The sequence below is a fragment of the Pseudopipra pipra genome, chromosome 5, assembly GCF_036250125.1.
Source record: "Pseudopipra pipra isolate bDixPip1 chromosome 5, bDixPip1.hap1, whole genome shotgun sequence".
Taxonomy (NCBI): domain Eukaryota; kingdom Metazoa; phylum Chordata; class Aves; order Passeriformes; family Pipridae; genus Pseudopipra; species Pseudopipra pipra.
Genome location: NC_087553.1, coordinates 68,329,658 through 68,354,933, shown reverse-complemented (window position 1 = coordinate 68,354,933; position 25,276 = coordinate 68,329,658). Strand labels below are relative to the sequence as shown.

The 25,276-nt window shown below is 41.3% G+C and overlaps 2 protein-coding genes across 4 annotated transcripts; both read left to right on the top strand.

Moving 5' to 3' along the window:
- The first annotated feature begins 240 nt into the window (after positions 1 to 240).
- HSPA14 (heat shock protein family A (Hsp70) member 14) lies at positions 241 to 12,704 on the top strand. Of its 2 annotated transcripts, none has more exons than XR_010430934.1 (14): positions 241 to 342; positions 463 to 543; positions 646 to 728; positions 1,739 to 1,787; positions 2,596 to 2,689; positions 2,814 to 2,904; positions 4,068 to 4,172; positions 4,780 to 4,941; positions 5,812 to 5,967; positions 7,399 to 7,501; positions 8,709 to 8,921; positions 9,354 to 9,478; positions 10,445 to 10,515; positions 12,065 to 12,704. XR_010430934.1 is itself a non-coding variant. In XM_064656460.1 (14 exons), the coding sequence occupies exons 1-14, from the start codon at positions 286 to 288 to the stop codon at positions 12,141 to 12,143; spliced, it is 1,518 nt and encodes a 505-aa protein (XP_064512530.1). In that variant the 5' UTR covers positions 241 to 285; the 3' UTR covers positions 12,144 to 12,704. The 2 variants fall into 2 exon arrangements, 1 of the variants encoding a protein (XP_064512530.1); XM_064656460.1 differs by having other exon boundaries at positions 9,305 to 9,478.
- A 1,669-nt stretch (positions 12,705 to 14,373) lies between these two features.
- Positions 14,374 to 24,995, top strand: SUV39H2 (SUV39H2 histone lysine methyltransferase). Of its 2 annotated transcripts, XM_064656462.1 has the most exons (7): positions 14,374 to 14,462; positions 15,444 to 15,589; positions 16,552 to 17,223; positions 19,120 to 19,266; positions 19,849 to 19,978; positions 21,366 to 21,481; positions 24,019 to 24,995. In XM_064656462.1, the coding sequence occupies exons 1-6, from the start codon at positions 14,444 to 14,446 to the stop codon at positions 21,473 to 21,475; spliced, it is 1,224 nt and encodes a 407-aa protein (XP_064512532.1). In that variant the 5' UTR covers positions 14,374 to 14,443; the 3' UTR covers positions 21,476 to 21,481; positions 24,019 to 24,995. The 2 variants fall into 2 exon arrangements, with proteins under 2 accessions (XP_064512532.1, XP_064512531.1); XM_064656461.1 differs by having other exon boundaries at positions 21,366 to 24,995.
- Positions 24,996 to 25,276: the final 281 nt, after the last annotated feature.

Here is a 25,276-nt window from a genome sequence, read left to right as displayed (position 1 = left end):
TGTTTTAATGTCTCTATTTTCTAACTTCTCCGCTTCCACCTCTATTTCCCCCCACTCTAGGTGTGCCGGCGTCAAAGAACCGCTCACGGACCTGCCGCCCCTCAGCGCCGCTTCCCGCCAAAACCCCCTCTCCTCCCCAGCAGAGTCTGCCCCCCGTTGCTATGCTCGGTGACGCACCTCTCCTTGCTTTTCTCATTGGCTGTCCCGGCGGTGACGTGCGGGCGGCGCGGCGCGGGATTGGCTAGGGGCGGGCGCGCGCGGTGCAGGTCGGGGCGGGTGGGGCCGATGGCGGCCATCGGGGTTCATCTGGGAGCCACCTGTGCCTGCGCCGCCGTCTACAAGGTGAGGGGGGGACGGGGCTGGGGTCTGCTTGGGGGTCCCTGCCGGTCGGAGGGGGCGGGCCGGGGCGGGGCGGCGAATCCCCGAGGGGCGGCTCACGGGTGTCTCTGTCTCTCCCCTCAGGATGGCCGCGCAGACGTGGTCGCCAACGACGCCGGGGACCGGGTCACCCCCGCGGTTGTGGCGTTCTCGGAGAGCGAAGAGGTGAGGCTGAGGGGAGGAGGGAGGGGGGCTCTGCGTGCTGCTCACTTTTTTTATTTTATTTTTTTTTTTTTACTTTGTTTTTTTACTTTTTTTTTTATTCAGGTGGTTGGCTTAGCCGCAAAGCAGAGCAGGATCAGAAATATTTCGAACACTGTAGTGAAAGTAAAGCAGATCCTCGGGCGAAGGTAAGAGAACGGGTGTGGAAGGAGCAGTGAGAAATTTGGTTTTCTCCGTTAAAGCTGGTCGGTGAAACCTCTCAGCGCTCATGCTGGAGGCGTTTATGTATTGTGACGGTATTTAATTTAACCTGGCGCTGGCATGTAATCTCTGAAAAAAATCATTCTATTATCATAGTCACAATGCTTTGGGTTGGAAGGGACCTTAATGATCCTCTTATTCCACCCCCCTGTAGTGGGGCACGTGGAAGGCACACTGTCCACTAGACCAGTTTTATATTATAAACTTCTTAGCCTACATTTCATTCCAGGAGCAAAGAGGGGTGTAGTATTTTAGGTGTGAATTTGTCTGTGAAAATCAAACTGTGAAATTTAGTAACAAGTTGCACATGTGCTTTTTTATATATACTTAAATTATACTTATGTCTTGTTAATGGGTTGTTTTTCTGCATGTAAAATGCACTGTGGCTTTGTTTGGATGAAACTTTTATTGTAATAGTGAAACACACTGTTGTGATTCCTCAGTCAGTGGAACTGCGATGGCTTGCACTGGCAATTGCAGTGACTAGAACAAAACTTAGGTTGTTCTGGTTGGTTGTTGGGTTAGATCTGACATCAGACATGGATCAGAACTTTTTAGTGATGACCCAGCTGTGTATTACAGCCCCTTTGTGTTGTCCATTCTGATGTATTTCCCAGCACTTTTCACGTCATAACTTTGAGATCTTCTATAGTGATCACTGGGGATAGCAGGTTGAAACAATGTGTTGGGTTTTGTTTTCCCCTTTCCCTAACTAGTAGGTATTTTTTCAGTCATTAGTTATGGAAAGAAGATTGAAAGTCAGAACTGTTGGCTTTATTTCTACTGTATAAATGCATCTTTAGAGAGGAAACGGGAATTTTGGTGGAAGTATAGTTTGATATATTGGAGATATTTATAAGGAATATGAGCAAGGTGAATTTGTGCAATTACCCTTGAGCAAATGATTTATCTTGTTATTTTGAATTTGTCTGGACAGCGCTGGTGACCCTCAGGCAGAGAAATATATTGCAGAAAGCAAGTGCTCTGTGAGTATGATCTGGGATTTCTGCTGTTCCCAGAGTAACTTATATAACTTTATATTTTTATTCTTGTCCTTGTTTGTGCCATTCATGTCTGTGTTCTGTAATGATCAGCTCTTCATATGAGGTCCACTTACTGCTGTGTTTCTGTTTTTATCAAGTAGATAACCATGTTCTGAGATCTGCCAGCATGACATAGTCCAACAGAAAAATTCTTACCTATCTCTTGGACATTCTCTAAAGGGATGAATCTTAATATATTTGGGTAGTAGCATTGTGGGTTTTCTTAGTGCTGGTAGAAGGTGCTCAGGTTACAGCACCTTGTGATTAAAAATGCTTAACCACTCGATTTAAATACAAATTTAATTTGAATAATGCTGTGCTTGTTACTAGAAAATTTTGCAAAACAGGATAAAAAAGTATCCTGGCAAGTGCATTCATAAAGAAGAAGCAAGTTTTTCCCTGGGTTTTGGCTGTTTGTATTGATGTGCTTTTATAAATTGCTGGGCTTTTTCTTATGGGATATAACCAGGCAAGCACTTTTGTTCTGAACGTTGCTTTTGTACTAAGGAAAACTTAATAGAAAAAGGAAGTCTGGAGTCTTTAAGTCTTTGAATGTCACTGTTGTGTGTGTCAGATGATCCAAGTCTTTTTGTAATCTTTGATAAGCATCTTGGAAGCATTTATTTCCTTGTAATAGAGAGTATTTACACAGTCCAGTTCTTTTTACTTTGAACAGAAACTAAATTAAACATTATGGTTTTTTATTAACCATATTGCATATCTAACAAAGGTGTGTTGGTTTTGCTTACAGATAATTGAGAAGAATGGAAAACTTCAATATGAAATAGATAATAAACTTATTAACCCAGAAGATGTGGCAAAACTGATTTTCAGTAAAATGAAAGGTATATAATAATTGAAATCATAACACGTTTTAGCTTGTTAAGCTGTTCTCGTATTTTTAAGATGGTTTTTTTATATTGGTTTTTTATGCTTTTAATAACATGTTCTGCCTGTGTTCATAAACAGAGACTGCTCAGTCTGCATTGGGTTCAGATGTAAACGATGTTGTTGTCACTGTGCCATTTGATTTTGGAGAGAATCAGAAAAATGCCCTTGGGTAAGAGGATTAAGATTTTTCTGTTACTTAACGTACCTAAAAACACAGGCTGGAAGATCAGCAGTGGCAGTTCTCCTGCTGGACTTCAGCTTGTGACTGTCAAGATATTGGGATGTTATTTGAATGGGGAAAATATTAAAGCAGGAGATTAAATCCTGGGTTTAGAAATTTTTCATGGAATTCACTGATGTAACCAAAAGGACATTCTGAATCATTTATAGAGAGAGGGAATTTTGGTATCATCAAGGACAGAACATTGTTTCAGATCAGGATTTTCAGTGTCACCTTTGAAATAGTTTCTCACCCTCTTTAATTTCCCTTCCTTCATACTTACCAAACCAAGTGGTGTTACATGACTTGCTGAGGACTCTTTTGTCAGAGTTCAGATGTGGAAAATACACCACTATTCTATTTGGAAAGTCTCTTTGGAATCAGTTCTGCTGTTACAGTTCCTCTGTATGAAAACATAAGTATGCTTAAAGCTGAGCATAATTGGCAGCATCTACTGTTTTGTAGTAGATGCTGATATGTAGTAGTAGTATTTCTGATATGTGGAAGCCCTTATGTTTAACTGTCATGAAATACTTAAAACGCACCTAAAAGTTGGTCATAGAACATGAGTGAGTTGGATATTTGCAGTACTTATAATGAAGCATTCTGTTGCTCTGGTATAACAGTTTCAAAATAATTTCAAAGTGGAGGAAACAAGTTGCAGGGCAGTCCCAGGGTTACTGAAGTTTCCAGAAAACATGTAAAGAAAGTGTTACAAGTGAGGTGCGGTAACTTCATTTTGAAGCAAAGTGGTTTCTTTAGCATGTTACCTGTTGAAATAATGTATCAAGAGCTTTTAATACCACACCTGAAGATAAGTTACCAAGTTTGATTGAGGGTAGGGGGTTTAATCTTGTGGTTGAAGGGGGTTTTGCAGTTTTTATGGGCTGTGTAGATTGATATATGAGAGTTTTCATTGACAGTAAGCACACAGCAGATCCAACTACCTCAAGAACACAATAGCAACGGAACTTAGTGCCTTCCTTTTCCAGTCACTTGGCTTTGCTAATACCGTGCTGTAACCAAGTTCTGAGTTCAGATGAAATGTTAATAGTGTGTGACTATAGTGAAACCATTAAAGGAAAATGAAATGCTGCTGTGCTTTATCGCAGGGAAGCAGCTGCAGCTGCTGGGTTTAATGTTATGAGATTAATCCATGAACCATCTGCAGCTCTCCTTGCTTATGGAATTGGCCAGGACTCACCCACTGGGAAAAGGTAAAATCCTAATATTTTACTTCTTAAATTTAAGCTGCTGTACTTAAATTCCAAGAAATCTTAAATGAGGTGATGCTGTGTTGCCTTAGCAGTCAATATGAAATTAATGATTTGAGGCTTGTTTTTCTTTTTTTTTCTCTCAATAAAGCCAATAACTATTTAGAAGTTGTAATTCTGTAGTGTTTTAAATCCCTTTGGTTTGGTTTTTATATTTTTAGAATTGTCTTTGAAGATTTGTGCCCAGAGTCTTACTTTCTCTTTAATGAACTGATTGGCTTGAAGAAAAATGGAACCCTTTTTACTCTTCTCATATACTTCTTGCCTGTAACCTTAAAAGTAACGATAGTTCTCAGCTGTGTTGAAGGAGAAACCTTGGCTACTCTCACTGTATGAAACAGACTAATTTTGTTCTTTAGAGCACATTGTCAAGCAGTCAGGACTACTGAGATGCATTAAACACAAACACCCTAAATCAAATTATCTTGAGAAAACTGATTAAAACCTGCAGTACATTATTTGGTGGTAATCTTTATAGACAGTGTGTCAAAATTAACATCTTTTTTGCTGGCTTATTCACGCTACTTTCAATTTTTTTTTAACATGGCAGCAATGTGTTGGTTTATAAACTTGGTGGGACATCACTTTCTATCACAGTCATAGAAGTAAACAGTGGGATATATCGTGTGCTTGCTACAAACACGGATGACAGCATTGGTGGAGTTTGCTTCACAGAAGCTCTGGCACAACACTTAGCTTCTGAATTTCAGAGGTGAGTTTTGAATTCCAAGCATGTTCTTAGGACAGGAACTTCATTATCTAGTGCTTGATTTCAAAAAAAAGAAAAAAATCTAGCAGACTGTCTGTGAGTGAAATGGCTCAAATAAAGATATTAAAGGAACAGTCAGTTGTTGGGGGCTGAGGAGGAAGACTGGGAAATGCTTGGGTTTGTGTGGATATTGCCTGGAGTTGGTGTTGAACTATAAGGGCTCGGCTATGAACTCTGCTGTGTTTTGAGTGATGTGTGTGACTACAGGCTGCTTCCATACTTTCAGTCACAAGCTTTTTGGGTGTCAGGGAACTGACTCTGTGGTTTTGTTTGGTTTTCTTGGTGCAGAAGCCTGTGGAGGGACTTGGGTCATCAGGCTGAAGTCTGTATGTCACGCCATCCTGTGATGAACCAATGCATAACCACTAGATCAGTGGTCTTGAGGTGGTCAGTTGCATACTGCCACAAAAAGACTTTTTGGATAAAACTTACTATTTTGCTGACATGTCTAATGGTCACTGTTCTGTTTCTTCTTAATCTGTGGTTAAAAATCAGTAACTTGCAGACCTTTTCTTGCTGTTCCTTGCAGCCATTTACAGAATTTGTTCATCTGAGAAATTGTGCAGAGACTTTAATCTGTATGATAAACACTAATGCCGGAGTTCAGGGTGCCTCCTCATAGTGGTCTCTAGTTGAAATTGAAATATATACTTTTTCTTGGCAAGCTTTCAATAGTGGCATTGTAGTTAATACTAAAATGTTTACAGAAAGAGTTTAATAGCTCTAAACTGTTTTTCCTTTCAGAAAGTTACTGTTATCAGTCAAATTCCTGCCTTTCTAAACTGGTATCTTCTGGGGTTTTTTTTAATACAGGTCTTGTAAACATGATATTAGAGGAAACCCCAGAGCCATGATGAAGTTAATGAACAGTGCTGATATTGCAAAACACTCTTTATCGACCCTGGGAAGTGCAAACTGTTTTGTAGATTCGTTGTATGATGGATTGGATTTTGATTGTAACGTGTCCAGGTAAGGCAAGTCTTGAAGCTACTGCCTTTATATAAAACTGTTCTTGAAATCTTCCTAGGTGATATTTAGGAATTTCAATAAGCTTTGATTTCCGGTGGCATTTATTTTGGAAACAGAAGACAGAAGGCCAACTTGCTTTGTTTCATACTGATGGTTCTGTTATGCTGCAGTCTGTATAGTTAGGGCAGTAACAGAGTGTTGCCCTAATGGTTAGAAAATAAAGTGAAAAAAGGCACAAGGAGACCCCATCTCTGGAGTGTGGTTGTTGATTGAAGGGGTATAGATACTGTAATGAAGCAAGGTGGCGTTTCTTCCCCCTTAGTGGTTTTGTTGTTGTATCTTCCCTAAAGAAAAGAAGACTTTTTTACTCTTCATCTAAATGAGCTCCAGAATGATAGGTGTCATGGAAGTTGATGCTGCCTCAGTGACAGCTGAAGTAGAAAAATGTTCTCTGTTTCTTTGTACTGCTCTGTCCTACTCTTAAGTCTCTTTTCCCTTGGGATGATACTTATTTAGATGTTTAGCTCACTTCGATTGCTCTTCCAGACTGCAACAGCTTTAGCAAAATTCCAGAGCTGTGCATCCACTGCTGCAGAAGTTGGAGCTGCTACGATAAAGCACAGCATGTTTTCAAGCTTGAGAAGCAGTACTGTGTAACTTGGGTTGGCTCTCTTTTGGATAAGGATGCTAATCCTGTGGACTAGTGCTGCAGACTTTGACTTGCTGTGTTCCTACAGAGTAAAACTTCCTCTTCAGGCTTTAAAGAGATGAAAGCAAGCACAAGTTTCTTTTTTAATTTGCTTAACCTGTTCCCCGTGTGCAAATCAGGACACAGCTTGATTTTCCTCTGAAATTTCCAAATGGAGTCTTTGTGTCCATTTTAAAGGTGATGAAACAGTTCCAGAATGTTTGCTGCTTTATTTTTTCACATATGAGTCAAGACAGCAATGCTGGGTTTTGTTGAGACAATACTGTTTTTTCTCTGTAGTACACTGAAGAATGAATGTGCATTCCATGTAGGTGTTAGTGGTGGAATTAATCACAGATACTTTCACAACAGAATCACTTCAAGATTAATAATTGGAAAAGAAGATATTTTTTTTAATCCTTAAATACCAGGTTGTCATGGTAGAGGTAGTTAAGATTGTATATAATGTATTGTGGTATTTATTTGTACAGTCATTGTAATATATTCCCTTTTCCCCCATTTTGAGTCTCGTGTAGTGTCTGGAAAAACCCATCTCACACTGGGTTGAGATGTGGGAGGGGGTTTGGACTAGGGAATGGGATTTTGGAGTTCTCAAACAATGACACAGGTATAGCTAGAGAACCAAAGAATATTCTAAAAATGATCATTCTTCCATTTCAGGTATTTGTCTGTAATAGATGAGATGACCCTTCTTGAATGGTTTTTTTGTGTTTTTTCCCTAGGGCCAGGTTTGAACTTATCTGTTCTTCACTTTTTAGTAAATGTGTAGAAGCCATTAAAAACCTCTTGCAGCAAGTTGGATTTACAGCAGATGATATTAATAAGGTAATAATAGAAGTCACTTGTCTGTAGTGTGCTTAGCTCCCCAAAAACAGTATTTATAGGGCCTGTTTTCCTTGCAGACTGAGAGTATTTCATGATGTGTTTAAGCATTTTTACTGGGATCCAACAAAGTCTCTCAAGATCTTTAGAACTCCTATATTTGCTTTGAGTTCAGTTACTTGAAGTTAAGTATAAGGTAGAGTCAAATTCAATGGTGCGTTTTTACTGCTGCACATTGAATAAGTGGAGATGACTGGTCTCTACTTTGTGTGTTTGTGTAACTCTTGGTAGAGCTGAGGAATACCTTCCTTAAGTTCAGTATATGACCTTGCTTTTGCCTTCACTGAGCATTGCATGGGGTTTGCTGACTCTTCTGAAGAAGCTGACTGGTGCTTTTAATGACACTTAATGCTATTTCAGACTCTTAGTGTTTGCTGTGTCACATCTCAGTTTTCCTGGTGGATAATGAAGCATCCCAGGCCACTGTTCAGAGAACAGCTTTTGTTTTCTAGTGGCAGTATTTTTTAGGTGGCCTTTTAGGCTCTCTGGCCTCAATGCTTTGGGAGGAAACACTTTAAATGTAAAAATAAATGAACCTGATTTGCAACTCTTAAGTTATGTTTTACATGAGGAAAAGTAGGAATTAGCTTTGTTTCCAAATCTGGCTGATTTCAACAAAGTCGCTAATAAGACTTGGAATTAAGGACAAAACCTGAATTGCTTCTTCCTACAGGTGCATGACAGAAGGTGAGTGGCAAGCAGCACAGGTTACAGCATGGGGAAATTTTAGATTCCAAGAAAGGAATTTGTGGTGTGAGGGAAATCAAATGCTGAAATAAGGGCCCACAGAGTCTGTGGAATATGTATCTGTGTAGGTAATGTCCTCTGCCTGTTCTGGCCAGGAGGTTGGACTAGACCATCTCTGGAAGTCTCTTCCAACTTGATGCTATTTTTGTGATGAATTTCTCAATTTCTAAAAACATTGCCTTATGATTCTTGCTATAAGATACACATTTTCAAGACACCGTATTTCCTTTCATTTCAAATGCAAAAGAATCAGAAGTCAACCAGAGATTACATCAGTTTTTGTTGTAACAACTACAGATAATTAAGTATCCCAGAGCAGTTTGTGGTTTTGTGCTGCAGGTTGTGACCTGTCTGTTTTATTTGACAGCAGAAAGATTTGAAATTGTTATGTCATGTTTTCCAGGTAGTTCTGTGCGGTGGGTCTGCTCGAATCCCCAAGCTACAGCAGCTGATCAAAGACATTTTCCCAACTGTGGAGTTACTGAATTCAATTCCTCCAGATGAAGTTATTCCCATCGGTGCAGCCATAGAGGCAGGAATTCTGCTAGGAAAAGAGAATACCTTGTTAGAAGAAGAAGCACTTATTGAGTGTTCTGCCAAAGATATTCTTCTAAAGGTAAGACTAAAATTAGAATATTAGAAAATTTTACAGCTGCAATGAATATATAACACTAATGATTGATGTTAGAGAAACAGTATTGTTTTATTACTTCTACAGATTGTCCATAGGTCAGTAGTATGTGGTAACTTGGATTCATTGACAGAAAAATGACAGGAAAAATGGCTTGATTTCAAGGGGAGATAGATTGTATCTTTTCTGTGTTGTAATAGCTGGACTTTTACTTTATAGGAATGTCGTTCGTTCGTTCGTTTGTTGTGATGGTAAATGTGGCAGAGGGAATGAGTGTTGGATATCTTTTCTTGTGGAGCATTGTTTTGACAATTCCAGCTCAGTGAAGCTCTTAGAGAAAGGCATGAACTCTTTTTTTCTTTTCAAAGGGAGTAGACGAGTCAGGGGCTGACAAATTCACAGTGCTATTTCCATCAGGGACACCACTGCCAGCTCGAAGGCAGCACACCCTGCACGCCCCTGGAAACATTTCTTCTGTGTGCCTTGAACTGTACGAGTCGCTGGGGAAAGGTCCCACGAACGAAGAAGATAAATTTGCCCAGGTGAGTATGTACACAGTTGCGCACTTTTAATAGCAACCACTGGAAAATCTGTCGAGTCTGAAAAACAATGGAAACCAATCCCACCTCTACCAAAACTTGTTAGAAAACTTGCATCTCTCTGGGCATCAGTCTTCAATCATTCTTCTCTACATGCAAAGTATTGAAGCACTTTATAAAGAAACTGAAGTTTCCCTTTTTCATTCCTAAATGCCTGGCAGGGCTTGATGTTTGGCACTACAGTAGTAAGCTCAACTGGGGTGAGAGATTCCAGTCATTCCAGTAGGGCACAGATTTCCAGCATTTTAAATATAAAACTGCTCAATATAATTATGTAGCTAGTGTGTGTTCTGCTGATTACTTTTTGATCTTCCTAGATTGGATAGGATCTTGGTATTACATATTAAATTTGATTTTTCACAATTGTAAGATGATGTGATTGTATCAAGTGAGGATTTAAAGATCTTAAGCAAGAGTCAACTTGCAGAGAGAACACAGCTTGTTTAAAACAGTGATGATGTGCTTTCCTTGGAAAGCATCGAGAAAGGGGCAGTTGTGTCTGAAATTGATGGAATATTTGAGAAAATAGTTATTCTACCTTAGTCCTGCCCAAGTATCTTTAGAGGGATAGGGAAAGGATGTTACCTAATAATTACAGAACTGATCCTAAGTGAAGGGAGATGCTCAGCTCTTACTGTAGGCTGTGGCAGTTGTAGGTCTCCAGCTATCTCAGTGATAAATCCTGAAACAAAAGCACAGAAACAATAGTACAAATAGCTAAAAATACATAAATTGGCACTACAGATAAAGGAAGTCCACTAGGGCATGCCTCGATTTGGAATTCCCAGTACAAGTTGCTAAACAGAATGTGTTTCACATTGGAGCTGTTGTGTCGCTTCCATTAAACTGCTGCACAGGAGTTTGGAGAAGTTGATTATAATTTAACTCCTTTTTTTTTTTTTTTAATAGATTGTACTTCAGGATTTAGATAAAAAGGAGGATGGCCTACATGATATACTAACTGTTCTCACTATGAAAAGGTACCCAAAATATTTATTGCTCTGCTCTTTACCTTACTGTGTCCCACTTGTGACAAGCAGTCTTTGCTCCTGGTACAGAATGTTTAATTTTGTATTGAGAAATTTCAGCATTTCATTGCTTACGGGGCTGTGCAGTCCTGGCAGGGGCAAACCCTGTAGGAATGTGGGTTTTCTGCCGTACCTTCAGTGTTTTCATTGTTTGATTTCTAAAGAAATAAATCTTAATACAATTGTATAGGTTATTTTTAGCAACTTCTGAACTGTTGATCAGTTTAACCATGCTTGAGAGCAGTCAGGATCTCAAACGTCCCGTGGAAGGGGGTTGGGTAGTTCTACCCGAACTCTTGGGAGAAACTGAAGGATATTTTGTCTTTTTTAGAAGCGTTGTGGCATTTACAGGGAAAACCTGTGGCTCTGTCCCTTCAGAGGCAGATTTAAGTAGAGAGACAGTGCCACAGGAAATCAAGACTGATAAATCTACTTTTTACGTGTTCATCTGGGGACTTCTTGTAGGAAAGTATGAAGTTTGTATGAAGGTATGTTTTATGGCAGAATGGGGATGACAGGATATTGGAAAAATCTCTCTAACTTCCCTAGGCCTTAATAGGAGTGCTTGGGCTCATTTGAAATAGTCTAAATAGTTTATAAAGATATCTGAAGGTGGAATTCTAAGTAGTCAAGGCATCTTTGTCTTCTCAGGGCTGCCCTGAATTTCATATTATTTTCGTAAATGATACACAAGTTGTGTAGATGTTGCTGAAAAACTAAACCTGCACTTGTTATTTCAGTTCAAAATACTTAATTTTATTACCATGGCTATCACATGTATTAAAGCCTGTTAATAGTCCTCACCTAAAATACCTTGTTTGTCATGCAGAGATTTGCACTTAGCACTGGTAAGAAAAGCATCATAGGGATTATAGATGCAACTCTGTCATGCAGAAAAACGGCATTATTTTAAAGGAGGTTTAAGTAACAGGTGAAAAAGGGAGAGAAAGTTCAGTGGAGCACATTTATTTCTATCTGAATATTTTGTGTGTCTGTGTCTAGCTGAAGTGGGATTCACTACTGTCTCTTAATTCCTGGATTTTCAAAGTAAGGGTTTTCCTTGTTGAAGAAGATCCTTGGAATTTAAAGGCTACTTACACTTTTTTAAAAGTCGAGTTCTCACGCTTTGATGTTATCAGTCTGTTGCTGTTACTCAGTTCTCACAGTGAATATTTTGAATAATATTACACGTATTCTATTTATAAACCTGTACTAAGTAAACTCAGTTACAGTATTTAAACACGTTCCTGAGTCTGTTTCAGCATATGTGGAGAAGATAGATGCTATAAGAGCAAGAAATCCATATCTAAACACTCACTAAACTAAACTTAATTTTATAAACCACTTTCATCTGTGTTGAAATATTTTCTTCCCTGGATATTTTGATGCTGATCTTTCTTCCTTTCATTGGTGTGAAGACTGTTGTTTATTCTCTCTGGAACATGCAGTGGCATCCTGAGTGTTGTGTTGAGTCCTAAACATATCCCTCTCTTTTATCTAGGGATGGGTCCTTGCACGTTACCTGCACGGATCAAGATACCGGGAAGTGTGAAATCATCACTGTTGAAGTGGCATCATAGCCTGTTGTGAAAGGCAACATTTTTCTAAGTTGATTTTTGTCTCTTACTTTCTTCTCTGCCAAAGCAATGACTCTCTGGGATGTCTTTGATTCTTAGAGGACTGTAATAAACTCAACACATTAATTTGCCACCAAGTCTGTTTGGAGTGGAAAGCATGGTGCAATATGTTAATCAAGACATGCAGACAGCAGATCATTGAAATACCAGCACTTGATTTAAAAAATGCAAAGCACAAATGCTTGTGCCTGTGGTTCTGCAACAAGCGTATTACATACACAGTCTGAAGATTTCTCCTTTCAGGTGCTTTTCAGGTCCTGTACCCAATTGGTGAAAATCCACTCTCTGATAACTGCACCAGATTGTAACTGAGATTCTGTGAGGTCTTGATGTTGCCCAAAACCATGAAGGTGGTGTCTATTCATGCTGGCCTGTTGAGCTGTTGGTTTGTTTTTGTTTTTTTCTGGAGTAACTGTAAAATGGTTTTGTGATATTACCTGAAAATATGTGTAAGAGTTAAATGTGCTTATTTATGTATTATTAAAATACATTTTTTTATGCAGACCTGGCATTCTCCATTCTGCGTGGCACTGTTCCAACCTGTATGCCATATATTTGGGCATAAGCTGCAGGATTTTTCAGTAAGGAGATGGAGCAGGCAAATGTAGTTATGGGATTTGAAGGTCTCAGCCTAATGTGCAGTTAAGGGGCAACAGTTCAAGCTGACAGCCAGGTGTTGTAAAATACTAAAAATGTCACAAAGACCCTCAAAATCAGATAAAAATTAGGGTAGTACTACCTGTCTGGATTTGAGGAGACCTATGTTCAGTTATCTGTTTTAATACAAGCTTCTCAAATTATCTTGTATTTCAATATTTTTCCTATCTCACAAAAGCAATAGATACTGTATGACATGGTAGCCTGTGAAAAAGGAAAAAAAAAATTAGGCCTGCCTTATCCCTGGCTCTGGAAAATGAGTGAATAGTTCATAGAATCATAAAATATCCTGAGTTCAAAGGGATCCACAAGGATCATCAGTCCAACTCCTGGCTCTGCACAGAGTAACCTCAAAATTCACTCCATATGTCTGAAACATTCTCTGATCTGAGAGGCTTGGTGCTGGGACCACCTCCCTAGGCTGAGGATGGAGCCCTGTGGAACCCCACAAGTGTCTGGATGTCAGCCTGATGTCATCCCCTTCACTGTAACTTTGTGTCCAACCTCTGAGCCAGTTGCTTGCCTGTTGTGTAACATGGTTATTCAGCTGTATCCAGAAGGATACTGTTGTGAGACAGTATCGAAAGCATTACTGAAATCCAAAGATGTAACACCACCTGGCTTCCCCTGGTAACTGGGTGGGATTCCTTGTTGTAAAAGGAAATTGAGTTTGTCCAGCAAGATTTTCATGAAGCTGTGCTGACTGTGACCAGTGACTGCATTGTCCTCCAGGTGTTTTATAATACCTCTCAGAATAATCTCCATAATTTTACTGCTGAAGTAAGACTGACAGGCCTGCAGTTCACTGTTTCCTCTGTGAAAACTTTTAAAAGGGATCTTGGAAAAGCCAGAGTCTGGGAATGTAGGGGCAGTGTAGCTCCACAGCCTTATAAATACTCATGAAGAGACACCGAGGTGCTGCTTGGTTGGGTGCAGGTTTGTGGGGTTTGGAGCAAACTTGAAACCTTCTCTACAGGTTCAGGATCTTCTCCTAGAAAACCAGTGACAGGATGAGAGGACACAGTCTTAAGCTGTGGCAGGACAGGTTTAGGTCGGACATTAGGAAGAATTTCTTCACAGAAAGGGTGATTAGACATTGGAATGGGATGCCCAGGGAGGTGCTGCAGTCACCGTCCCTGGAGGTGTTTAAGGAAAGACTGGACGTGGCACTGAGTGCCCTGGTCTGGTTGACACGATGGTGTTGGACCACAGGTTAGAGCCGATGACCTCAAAGGTGTTTTCCAAACCGATGGATTCTGCGAAAGCCACATGAAGAGGAAACACCGCATTTGAGGAGGGCGCTGCGATCATGGTGTAACTTTTTTTTTCCTATAAGTGCACGAACCGCTTCTCCGCGGTTCCTCCTTTCAGCTTTGCCGCTGATGGGCCCGGGGGAGCTTCAAATCCGCCTCGCTCCATTGTGCCCGCTGTCTCACCGCGTTCCCGGCCGGGTCCCGCCGGGGGCTCCTCACGGCTGAGGCGCGAGGGGAGGGGCGGGGCCCGCGCGCGCCAGGGCCGCGCTCTGTGCCCCGCCCCCTTCCGGCGGGGGGCGGAGCCGACGCGGCCCGAGCGCGGCCCCCCCCAAGATGGAGGGCTGGCGAGGAGGTGAGGGGGGAGCGCGCCGGGGTCGGGGCCGCCCGGGGCGCTGCCCGCCCCGCGCCGGGCGATGGGGGGGCGGCGAGGACCGAGCGAGGGCGCGAGGGGAGGCTCCCGGCCGCTCTGGGCGCTGCGAGCCGCTGCCGCTCTCCGGCTCCGTCAGGATCGTCCGCACCGCCCCCGCCCGCAGCCCCGCGGCGGGGCGCGGAGGGAAGGGCTGGGGGTCCTGCCCGCTGCCCCGGGGGTCTGCCTGCCTCCCTGAGGATCCCACCCGCTGTCCCAGGGGCGCTGTGGGAGGAGAGCGGGAGGTGGGAGAGACGCTGGGTCCCGGCGCGGCCGCGGAAAAAGCACCGCCGCCTCCTCCCGCCTTCCCGAGCTCCCGGCGCTGGGACCGGCGGAGCCCCGGGCACGGCCCCGCGGCTCCCGCGCTGCGCTCCATCCCACCCCGGCATCCCGGTGCTTCCCGGGCGCTCCCGCCGAGCCGCCCCGCGGGGTGTTTCGTCCCCTGAAACCCGCCCGGCTGACAGGGCACCCGCGATCCTTCTGGAAGAGCGCCGTGGGTCTCCGCTTCCTCTTCCAGTCTCCATGGTTGCATCGCGAGTGCTCCGTTGCGCTTGGCTACAGAATTTTGGCGGTCTGTTAAAGAATGGAGGTTTCCTTCTTGCCTTGGTTCAGTTATGGGATGCTGTAATTGCAGGAAAATTGCTCGGCGCTTAGTGCAGCTTTTGCCCGTGGAAGTCTCTGTCCTCCAAAATATTTGTTGTTCTTTATAAATGAACGTACTGTGCAGAATAAAGGTGCAGGGAGGGAATCATTGGTGTGTTTCACTTGACCCGTTAGAGAACGGTTGAGTCTGAGACTTTACTGCTGTACAAGAGACTCGTGAACTGCTGTCACAAATGGTAATGTGGGGACTCTGGGATAGGGCAATAATGATTTCAATTTAGCCGAGACATTAAATAGGATTCTTTACCAATTTTCTTATTGTAGCCTGGTATGTGCCATGTCTAGCTTCACTTGAGACCCTCCAAGAATTATGTAGGAAGGAAAATCTCAGATGTAAATCCATTGGAATCACCAACAGGAGTCTAAAGAGTTATGAGGTGGAATATTTGTGTGACTACAAGGTAGAAGAGGTAAGAGAAACACAGACCAATTTGATCACTCTTTCAGCTGAAATTTGGAAGTGAGCTAAAGGTAGTTTTGTTCATAATATAAAGCAACAGGCAGTGAGGACAAAGCTTTTGCTGTCATCAAATTAAATATCTTTTAAACTTTGAGCTGTAAACTGAAAGCGGTGTAAACTGCTGCTTTCAGTATGTGGAAGGAAGATCTTTTCCTGAAATTACAGAAATGTTAGAATATGAAATGTTTCATCTTCATGTATCTAGAATTTAAATAAGATGCTGATGCTTTAGGTGGTAGCTTGGTATGAATTATGATGCCTCTCCTTTATTTGCAGACAACCATCTGTATTTCTCTTTTGACTCTTTTAGTCTGATGAAGAGTTAGGGCCATGTGCTGTAACTGGATTCCTTTGAAATTCAGTCTCAGGATTTGGCCTTGTTACAGTTATTTGGCCTTTTTAAAATCAGTACAAAATGTATGCTGCTTCATTGTAACTACAGTATTACATGTATCAAACTGATTACTGCTTTAGGAGGATGGTTGATATAACAAACAATGGGGTTTAGACTTTTCTGCTAAATTTTGGATTTTTTTTTTTCTGTATGTGTTACAACTACATTCTGTTTGTGCATATGAGTCATACAGCAAGTTAGCATAACGTGCCACCTGCCTTGACAAATTAGCCTCCTCCTCCAGGTATGCTGTTAGGGATCAGAATTCATCCCACCTTTTGATTTCTTTGTCCCTAGAGATGATATGTAAAGTATGCAAAATTGTCCTTTATTTGCAAACAGAAAACCTGATTTTTCTCTTTCTCCCCAGTTGTAATTGTTATGGGGACATCAAGGCTCTCTGCACTGTATGCTTGATCCTTAACTCCAGATCTCTTTTGTTTGTCTGTGTACCCTGTGATGCTGGATTGCAGTAAAAGGAACTGTAGCTAAATCTATATCTATTTCTGTGTTTCAAGGGCAAAGAATACTATCTTGTGAAATGGAAAGGATGGCCAGAATCTTCAAATACTTGGGAACCTGAGAAGCATCTGAACTGCCCATTGCTTCTTCAGAACTTTCTTAGTGACAAGAATGAATACTTGTCTCGGGTGAGAGAAGGCAAAGCACTGAAAGTGAGAAACCACATTAAAGCTTTGAAACCTGCCATTGCAGATTATGTTGTAAAGAAGGCCAAGCAAAGAATAGCCCTGCAGAGATGGAAAGAAGAACTCAACAGGAAAAAGAATCACAAAGCAATGATCCTGGTAGAAAACACTGTGGATCTTGAAGGGCCTCCCTTAGACTTCTACTACATTAATGAGTATAAACCTGCTCCGGGGATAAATGTGCTCAATGGAATAACGACTGGCTGTGAATGTGCTGACTGCCCTGCTGAGAAATGCTGTCCAAAGGAGGCTGGGTTTATTTTGGCTTACAATAAACGTAAGAAGTTAAAAATCCAGCCTGGCTTGCCCATCTATGAGTGCAATTCCTATTGTAGGTGTGGGCCTGACTGCCCTAATAGGATAGTGCAGAAAGGTACACCGTATTCCCTTTGCATCTTCAGAACCAACAATGGCCGTGGCTGGGGAGTAAAAACCCTCCAGAAAATTAAAACCAACAGTTTTGTGATGGAGTATGTTGGAGAGGTATGTATCTCCTTAGATGAATTACATACAATAAAGGAAATATTAGATAAAGTCTTTGAGCTTTCTCTCAGTTTTAACACTTCTTGACTTCTTCACCCAGAGGGTGGTTGGGCACTGGAACAGAGAAATGATCACAGCACCAGGCCTGACAGAGTTCAAGGAGTGTTTGGACAATGGTCTCAGGCACATGGTGGGATTCTTGAGGTGATCTGCAAAGGGCCAGGAGTTGGACTTCTGTGATCCTGGTGGTACCTTCCCAACTCAGGATATTCTGTGGTTTTATTATATAATAGATCAGTCTGCTTTTAAGTAGAAAGAGAAATAGACATTCAGGTTGCCAGCAAAATTATATTGTCCAGAACATTCCTTTATTCCAGAGCAGTTGTAAAAGGTCGACTGTAAAGAGAATAGTTATCCCATATACTACTGAAGAACTATTTTAGATACGTGTCCTAATAGTATTTCTAAAGGCAAATCCTCCATTTCTTTTATGGCAGTCATAATTTTCATTCTTTCCTGATCATCTTTATTGTAGTTTTTGATGTTCCTGAGGCACAGTTGTTACGAAACTCCCTGCACAGTCTGTCAGTTCCTTCTCTGTTTTGTCTGAACTTTTAAGGTAGTATTTCCAAGCATATTTATTACTTTTGATTAAAGCAAGAATAACTCTTGTAGTATGGACATTATCTGTTTATTGAAAGTTCAAAGAGAACTTTTATATTATAAAGTTATATTATATTATAAAATACAGACCTTGAGTTACTCTTGAGATCTTGTATTGCCCTGTGTTTCTGTGGCTCAGCCTCTGCTCTGCTTCAGGGCTCTTTGCACCAGCAGCTTCTGGCAGCCTCTGTGATCCAGTGTGTTACATTTCTACCGCAAATCTGCCTTGCTACTGTGATGACTCAAAATATTTCCTTCTGTCCTCCCAGAAGGAAATATTTAAGAGGAAAGGTTTATGGTCTCATTTGTATTTCCTCCATGCCCCAAATCTTCTAACTTCTCGTGTTCCTACCAGACGTTCTTCCAAATATCTCCGTGGAGGGGTTAATGCAGAAGGGTGGTTATGTAACTTTGTTGCTTAAAGGAAAAAGTGTATTTACCCTTTCACCTGAATCTACTTCCAGCTGCCGAAGGAGTTCTCCAATCTCATCTGTCAGAAAGATTTTAGAGGGATTTATAATTCAATTCCATCACATTTTGTATGTCTCGCTGCCAGATTATGATTTCTTTGCTGAAATCATAATAAACAGAATGCATTTAAGGTAATGGGCTACAGATGAAGTAGTTTGAGCTGTTTCTTCTGTTGAAAGTGACAAGCTCACCTAATTGCATAGATTGAGCTTTGTGAAGTGATGGGCCTGTCTGAGTTGTTATGACTAAGATCTTCCATTGCAGTCAAAAATAGCAGGAAGAAATGCTTCTGGGGAGGGAGGAAAGGAACACCTGGCCTGAGTTTTAAAGACTGATGCCTGTTGATCTTTATCTGTGCAAAGGGAGAGAGCTGAAACTTGATTTTAAGTAAAAGAGGCTTTCTGGGTCTAATGAAAAACGTGTGTATATAGAAAATTTAGGTAGAAACAATTGATAGTATTGTCATCACACCTCTTAGTAGAAGATGCTCAGATGGCTTTTTCCCTGACACGAAGTAGTGCTGTGTATCAGCTGTAGACAAATTGCATCCAGAGAAGCCTCAGTCACTAATTAGTTTAGCTGTATGTATGTATCCTTCATTCATTTGAGATGGAATGCTATTTCAACATCAAAAACTGAATGTGGTATTTTTGACTAAGTAAAGCTTTTTTCCTAACTTGATTCTGATTTCTGTTTTAATTTAGTAATAGTTAATAATATGATGCAGGTTTCTTTTTTTCTCTTTTTTTTTTTTTTTTTCAGGTGATTACAAGTGAGGAAGCAGAGAGGCGAGGCCAGCTCTATGACAACCAGGGAAATACATACTTGTTTGATTTGGATTATGACTCAGATGAATTTACAGTAGATGCAGCTCGATATGGAAATGTGTCCCACTTTGTGAATCACAGCGTAAGACCTTGTTTTGTATACTAAGAATTTGGAGAATTGTCCTAATTGTGCCAGAAATATCTTCTCCTATCGTAAACATTTTCTTACCATATTTGCAGTTTTTCTGGAGTAGTTTCATGCCAGTCAGTCAGATGACATAATAAATAGAATGGAATACTTGGCCTTACTTGGACTGAGACTGCCTACAAAACTTTAGGAGTGAGATGCTGCCTGAAGTAGATATTTGGTAGGACTGGGTTTGTCACTGAATCAGCTGATTCTAGACAACCAAATGGAGTTGATTTGATGTGTTTTCTCCAAATAACTGAAACACCTAACGTGTGACATGCCCTTAATAAAATTACCAAGGAGTCAAAGACGACAGGAATTGATGTTATTTTGTAGCAGGGCAGGATGTGGTGTTGTGCTGCATTTCATTGGTAGGGGCACAAATGAAAATTCCTGTGCTTTCTTAGTTATCTAGAGGGGAGAAATACCATTTTCCCTCCTAAATCTTTCCTGTGACCTTGGTTTGCTTAAATACTTCAGCAAAATTTAGTGTTAATTTTTCTTAACAGAAGCTGCATTCACTTTTGCTTGCAGTGTGATCCAAATCTTCAAGTCTTCAATGTGTTTATTGACAACCTCGACTTGCGTCTTCCTCGAATAGCACTGTTTTCTACCCGAACCATCAAGGCTGGAGAAGAGCTGACCTTTGACTACCAGATGAAAGGTCTGCACATTTTAACAGGGTTATTGTGGGAGGGCAAGTGCTGGTGGGTTTTATTGCAGCCTGACTGATGATAGCATTTCAAACATCACAGCATTTCAGCTCAGGCACTGCCCTCCCTAACACATCTCTGGATTTCAGAACAGTCATTGCTTGTGATGTGTTGTGCAAAGAAGATCACACCCAGAAGCTTTTCCCTTCATCTCTAATGCATTGCCTGCCTCAGCACTCCTAGCTCACAGCAGGGACTGTGGTTGGATTGTCTGATGAGGCAAATGATTTTGAAGGTTTGTCCAAGGAATGCTCAAAGGAATGGTCAGGCTACTATTAAATAAAGCTTCCCTTTATTCAGATAAGCACTTCAGATAAACTACTTTCTAAGTAATCTGCTAGTGATAGTTACTAAGGCAGTTGTAACAGCTCAGCAGTGTAGGGCACCACAGGTTTGTCTCTGGATTCTGGTGTCTGGTGTCTGAAGGCCTCAGTTGCAGATGTAGGTCCTGTGGAACAGATGATGTGACTGTCCTGGTTTCAGCTGGGATAGAGTTAATTTCTTCTCAGTAGCTGGTAAAGTGCTGTGTTTTGGACTGTGTATGAGATAAGACACTGATGTTTTGTTTGCTGCTAAGTCATGGTTATCCTAAGTCAAGGACTTTTTTGTGTCTCATGCTCTGACAGTGAGGAGGTACACAAAAAAAAATTATAAAAAAGATGGGAGGAAGCGCAGACAGGTGACCTGAACTGGCCAAAGGGATATTCCATGCCATGGAATGTCATGCCCCGTATAGAAACTGGAGAGTTGCCCAGAAGGGGCTGATCGGGGTTCTGGGGTTGGGTCTGGATGAGGTGAGCAATTGTGTTGTGCATCACTTGCATTTGTATTTCTCTTTTTATTATAATTTCTAGTATTGCTGTTATTATATTTTGTTTCCATTATTAAAAGGTCTTTATCTCAACCTACAAGTTCTACTCTCGATTCTCCTCCCTGTTCCACTGGGGTGGGGGTGGGAGTGAGTGAGTGAGTGGCTGCATGGTGTTTCATTGCCAGCTGGGCTTAACCCAGGACACTGCCAAATTGATCTGGAATCCTTAAAACTCCTCCTCCTCTGTGTGGTGTCTGTAACACTGACAGTAAAGGCTGGCTGCACTCTCAGCTGATCTGTGTGGATGCAGATGTGAGGGAACAAGGCTTGAGTTTGTTGAGTTTTGGATTCTGATGTGTATGCTGGATGTTGTACAATAGTGGTAACAAGGGTGTTAGTAGAGTTTGAGTATAGCTTTGCACCCTTTTATCTGAGGTGTCAGAAGGCCTTTAGAAGATGTTTGAATACCAGGCATGGTCTAGGTCTGTCTTTTAAAACTTTCTTACTTGTGTTTATCTGTGCTGCAGGTTCAATAGATCTGACTTCAGACTCTGCTGATGGTCTTAGCCCATCCAAAAAGAGGATCAGAACTGTCTGTAAATGTGGAGCCGTGTGTTGCAGAGGTTATCTCAACTGAGTTCGGGTATCCAAAGTCACAAATACTTTGTTGTCTTTTAAATGTGTTTTAAGAAGACTCTTCTTTCATGCATATATTCAAGTATTCTTACATCTAATGTAAATAAGGATTGTGAAAACAAGGCATTGTGTTTGTAATTGAAATGGCATTAGCCAAAGAAAGAGATTGTAGTGTTTCAGACAAGTACAAAACTGATAACAGGGATTAAAAATAGATTTTTCTAGAACTGTTGTGTAGGAAGCAGTAAAATGTATACCAAGAAAACTCTAAAATGTACCTTGATTTGAATATTAACAGAATCCTAGAATATGTTGAGTTGGAAGGGACTCATCAGGATCATCAAGTCCAACTTCTGGCTCTGTGCAGGACACCCCAAGAGTCACACCATGCACCTGAAAGCGTTGTCTTGAGCTCTGTCAGGTTTGGTGTTGTGACCACTTCCATGGGAAGCCTGTTCCAGTGCCCAAGCACCCTCTCAGTGAAAAACTTTCCTCATATCCAACCAAAACCTCCCCTGACTCAGCCTCATGCCATTTCCTTGAGTCCTGTCACTGGTCTCAAGAGTGAAGAGATCAGTGCCTGCCCCTCTTCCCCTCCCAGGGAAGTTGTGACTGCAATGAGGTCTCCCCTCAGTCTTCTCTTCTCCAGGCTGAACGACCAAGTGCCCTCAGCTGCTCCTCATACGGCTTCCTCTCCAGGCCCTTCACCATCTTTGTTGCCCTCCTTTGGACACTCTCTAATGGCTTAATATCTTTCTTACATTGCGGTGCCCGAAACTGCACACAAAATTCAAGGTGAGGGTGCCCCAGAGCAGAGCGGGACAATCCCCTCCCTCACCCGGCTGGCGATGCTGTGCCTGATGCCCCCCAAGACATGGTTGGCCCTTCTGGCTGCCAGGGCACTGCTGACTCATATTCAACTTGCCTCTGACATTCAAATGTGAGCTCACAGCCATAGCCCTTCAGGAGCTGATTGCAGGGGGATGAAGTGATATTACATGTTTTCTATACCTTGAGAAGTCAGGAGGCATTCAATTTGAATCCTAAATCATAGCTGACAGTTCTTTTGCTTTTTTGTTGTATAAAGAAAAGCTTCAAGAACTCAGCAATAACCTTTATGGCACCAGAGAGAGGGATTAAAGACAGCCAGTGTGCAAATGAATGTTCATAGGAATGCGAATTGTAAAATGTCCATGGAACTCCATGCGAGTGAAGTAATTGGTGTTAGCAGATCCCAGATGTAAAGCTTGGAACCTTTTTAGATGATGTTCTGTTATCTAGAAGTTTTTTCAGTTATGTTCTGATTTTTAGTTAGGATGCTATAGGAGGAGTGCGTTTCTACAGGGGATTTGTAAATACGGGATTGTTGGTAGTAACATTTGCTGTTTGTTTTCATTGCAGAAATTTGGCAGTCATGGCTGAAACAAATTGCTGACTACAGTTTGAAAATAGATAGCAAAAGATAGGGAGAGCAGCCCGTTGTCTAACAAGGTTGATGCATTGTGGAGATATGCTCAAGTTATCTGTTAGGTGCAAAAGTACCCTGGAAATTGATGTATATTCACAACTGGTTTCCATTAAGTTTTTACATACTGTGACTTTTTTATCTAGTGACAGACTTCTAAGATATAGGCCTGTATTTTCTGGTTGCAAAAATGTTAACTTCAGTGAAGTTAGACTAGGGGTGAGTATACCCATTTCCAGTAGACATTTGTAAGATGTTCTTGAATGTAAAGGCTGAGAAACCTGCTGTTCTTCAGCTGCTTGAGTCCTTTTTTTTTTTTCCTGATCATTTTAAAGTTGTCTCGATCTGTTCGTAACATATGCTAAGTTTTGCTTGGCTTCAGAACAACAGTTGAAGGGGGTTAGGAGTGGAGTTACAGCCAAGGTCCGTGCTCCAGGGATGATCCAAGTGCTTTATTCTCATGGATAAAAATCTCGTAAAACTTGCATATTGCTTACAAGTCATGTAAAATTTGACAGGGTCAGGCAGAACAATGTTGCTCCATAAATGGATGCTCCATAACTGGATGCTAGCTATGTATCATAGGTCAGCTAATTACCTTTATAAGGTGCCCAGCATGTAATTGTTTACTTAATGTTAGCAAATGCCTTAAATTCCATGTTAATTACTAGCACTTCAAAGGATAATACAGGTTGCTCATTAACAAGCACAGTTGCATTTGCAGTGAAGATCTGGCCCTTTGGTAGAAAATGACATTTTATATGCTACTAGCCCAAATCAGTATCACAGATGGGGTGAAGAGCTTGGGCCACTGGAAATGCTGTGTGAGTTTTGTAATCTCCAATACAGAGATACACGTTGAAATAGAGACTACATATTGCTTAATGAATAGGAGAAAGTGTGCTTAGATTTGAAAGTATTTGATGTGACCAAGCTCACCTGTATTCACGCACTTGGATAAATGCTGAATCTAGTCATGAATATTTTTTTATTTAAAGTGGAATGTGGAGCTTTCATGTTAGCAAACTCCAGATGATCTTGCATCGTTTGGAGTCATTAGTGCTTACTCTTGCATGTAGCCCGAGCCAGCGGTGCATTCCATGTGGATGGAATCTGCAGTCTCCAGCTCCTTAATCCGCTGCAGTCGGCAGCCCGCCCTGTCACTGCAGGATGGAGAGAGCGGCTGCGGCAAGAAATGGATTCCTTACTGTGGCCTCGCCCACGCCCGGGGCACAGGGCGGGCTCCTGTTTCTGTCTGTTGATGTTCATGCCCAGTTTGATTTAAATATTGCAAGTTTAAAAGATAACAGTTGTGGCAGTTGTACCTGAGCTCAGCATCTGCCTTGTCCCGAGGCAGTGAATGTTATCACCAGTGCTGGAATAAAGCTGCTGTTCTCGAAGGATATGTGTGTTATCTTCTGCCATAAATAAAGATCCGTTAATTTATGTTCTGGGAGGCAACAGCATTTTGTATTTATTTGAAGTAAATCCATGTATCCAGTTTCCAGTTTAGAGCGTTGAACAGTATTTTATATTTACATATGCACAGTGCATTTGGATTGCCGTAAGTGAATTAGCTTAAAGGGACACTGTGTCACTTTTAAAACTCTTTTTGCTATTTCTATGAGTTTGGCTGAAAATTGCCAAATGGGAAAAGGAGAAAAAGCTATTTTCAATTTCTTAGGGAACCTAAACCAGCCCAGCTTCTGCCTTTGCTTTGCTTTGTTGGCATTGTCATGGTCACCAGTTCAGTTGTGTGTATGCACTTCTTGGGGACTGGTGGCTTGTTCTCCAGCTGTTCTTTTTTGTTGGGATTATTTTTATTTTTTGGTAGCAAAACTAAAGCTGCAAGATCACCTGTAAGAAAAGCTATTGTCTATTTATTTAATCTCCAAATTAAGTCAATCTTTTGGTTATTTCTAATGTATGTTTTAGGAACTGTGTACATTAGAATATGCAGTTTGTAAGCTCAGGAACATTTTCTTTTCATACTGTGTGATCTCTAGTATTGCTATCTTCCTATAGTTTTTGATAAAATAAATGAAATCTAGTTTTTCTCTTGTTGTTGTCATTCTTAAAAAAAAAAAATCTTAGCCTGTCAAAATTAGCTATAGCAGTAGAAGTTGTTTTAAGACTGCAACCTCTTAATTCCTGTGCTGTTCCCAAAATTTTCTAGCCCTGTAAAGACTCCAGCAGAGTAACCATGAGGAAATCATCTGTTTTCAGTTTAGGGCTAGTGAGAAGTGGTATAAATTTACACCGTCAACTTGCCTGAAGCAGCCTGGATTCCTGTGTATTTGAGCACCCTGTAAAGGCAGCCCTGAACTTACATGCACA

Coding starts and splice junctions, on each gene's coding strand:
- SUV39H2 (XM_064656462.1), top strand. Junction 17,224..19,119: donor TGATGGAGTATGTTGGAGAG/GTATGTATCTCC, acceptor TTTTTTTTTCAG/GTGATTACAAGTGAGGAAGC. Junction 19,267..19,848: donor CCCACTTTGTGAATCACAGC/GTAAGACCTTGT, acceptor TTTTGCTTGCAG/TGTGATCCAAATCTTCAAGT.
- HSPA14 (XM_064656460.1), top strand. CDS start 286: ATGGCGGCCATCGGGGTTCATCTGGGAGCCACCTGTGCCTGCGCCGCC. Junction 729..1,738: donor AAGCAGATCCTCGGGCGAAG/GTAAGAGAACGG, acceptor TTGTCTGGACAG/CGCTGGTGACCCTCAGGCAG. Junction 8,922..9,304: donor CCAAAGATATTCTTCTAAAG/GTAAGACTAAAA, acceptor TTCTTTTCAAAG/GGAGTAGACGAGTCAGGGGC.